The sequence below is a fragment of the Marmota marmota genome, unplaced genomic scaffold (genome assembly GCF_001458135.2).
Source record: "Marmota marmota marmota unplaced genomic scaffold, marMar, whole genome shotgun sequence".
Lineage (NCBI taxonomy): Eukaryota > Metazoa > Chordata > Mammalia > Rodentia > Sciuridae > Marmota > Marmota marmota.
The window spans coordinates 14,205,991-14,207,445 of record NW_025999999.1 but is presented as its reverse complement, the minus strand read 5'-3'; the positions used below and the strand labels follow the sequence as shown (position 1 = coordinate 14,207,445).

At 58.3% G+C, this 1,455-nt stretch overlaps 1 protein-coding gene across 1 annotated transcript in view; it reads right to left on the bottom strand.

Moving 5' to 3' along the window:
- Mxi1 (MAX interactor 1, dimerization protein) overlaps window positions 1-1,455 on the bottom strand; it is a 70,107-nt gene that overhangs the window by 68,388 nt on the left and 264 nt on the right. Inside the window, exon 1 of the mRNA XM_048807315.1 lies at window positions 1,311-1,455. This exon is cut by the window's right edge and continues 264 nt beyond it. Coding sequence (XP_048663272.1) covers window positions 1,311-1,455 — 145 coding nt within the window. The remainder of the gene's footprint in view (window positions 1-1,310) is intronic.

Here is a 1,455-nt window from a genome sequence, read left to right as displayed (position 1 = left end):
GGGGGGGGGGGGTGCAAGATCTGACACGTTGCAATCGGATTTCTCTCTCTTGCTTGCCCTCTTGCTCGCTCTCTCACGTCTCATTGATCATCCTACTTGTTCGGACAGATTAAACATCCCAGTTTCCTTCGGTCTGTCGTTCTATCTGTCTTGGCCCCTTCTTCCTTTTCCTAGCTATTATTCTGAGGACGGTGTTGGAGACGCCGCACACGCGTGCCCCCGCAAGGGCTGTGAGTCTACTGCCTGGGGAGAGCTGGGGACCCGCTGGCAGTGACAAAAATGAAACAAACAAATACAAAAAGGAAGCCAGGCCTGGGTGGGGTTCTCAGCACCCCCCCCCCATGCAACACACCGCAACACTCTCCACCTGAATCTGGGGGTCGGGGGACAGTAAAAATCGACCCTGGAAGGGGTTTGCCTTGCTCGCTCTGCGCGCTCACTCGGGAGTTCTCTCCCGAAAAATAAAGAAATCGCACACAACAGCCCACACCTTCTTCCCCAACTATTGTTTCTGTGAGATTTCAAAGTTTCCTCCTAGCCACGTCTCCCTCGCCAAGTTTCCCCAGCGCAGGACAGCGGGTCCGCGGCGAGCTGCTGGTGCTGTCTGGCCCCGCCGGCCTGTTTCTTTGGGGGCTGGGGGCAGTGGCACCCCAGGGCAACGGAGGCGGGGCGGGGGGCTGTGTCCGTGGACCTGACGGCCTGAGCTCAGTCCTCCTGCGAGTGGGGAGGAAAACCCGAAGTAGACAGAAGGGAGAGCCAGAGCCCGAGCCCACGCCGTGGGTAGCTGCCTGGTGGCAGTGGTGGTGTGGTAGTGGTTGTTATTGTTTTAGCGTGTCTGTGCGTTTTCTTTCTGGAACCCCTGAGCTTGCTACGATTTCCAACTTTCGGCTTCTAATCCCCACCCAACCCAGGAACGAGCAACATAAAAACAACACTTGTCTGCCCAAGAAGGCTCCGAGGAGGTGGGGGGGTGGGGGGAAGGCGACCTCGAAGAGATGAGCTCTCGGCTCAGTTGTCAGCAAACAACAACACTCCCCCGCTCCGCTACGGGGCTGTCCTCGCAGCCTGCCGGAGACGGACAGACCAACACACGGACAGGCCCCCCTCTCCCCCTCACTAGTCTTTGTTACATCTTTAGCAGCTTTGTGCGTGCGTGCGTGTCCTTTCTCCGGTGTCACCGGCTTTACTGCTGAGGGTTGATGTGTGTGTTGGGGAGGAGGGGCGCGGGCCGAGCAGGCGACAGGGGTCGCCCAAGTGGGCGAGAAAGAAAGAGCAGGGAGCGGAGGAGGAGCCGGGGCCCCCAAACTTACTTTTGTTTTCTTTCTCGATCTGCTCCAGGTAGCTGGCGGCCTCGAGCAGAATCTGCACGTTCTGCAGAAAAGTGTTGATGTGCTTCTCCATCGAGTTCTCGCTGGTGTTGAAAATGTCCGAGAAGGGGCACCTGGGCTTGGCCCC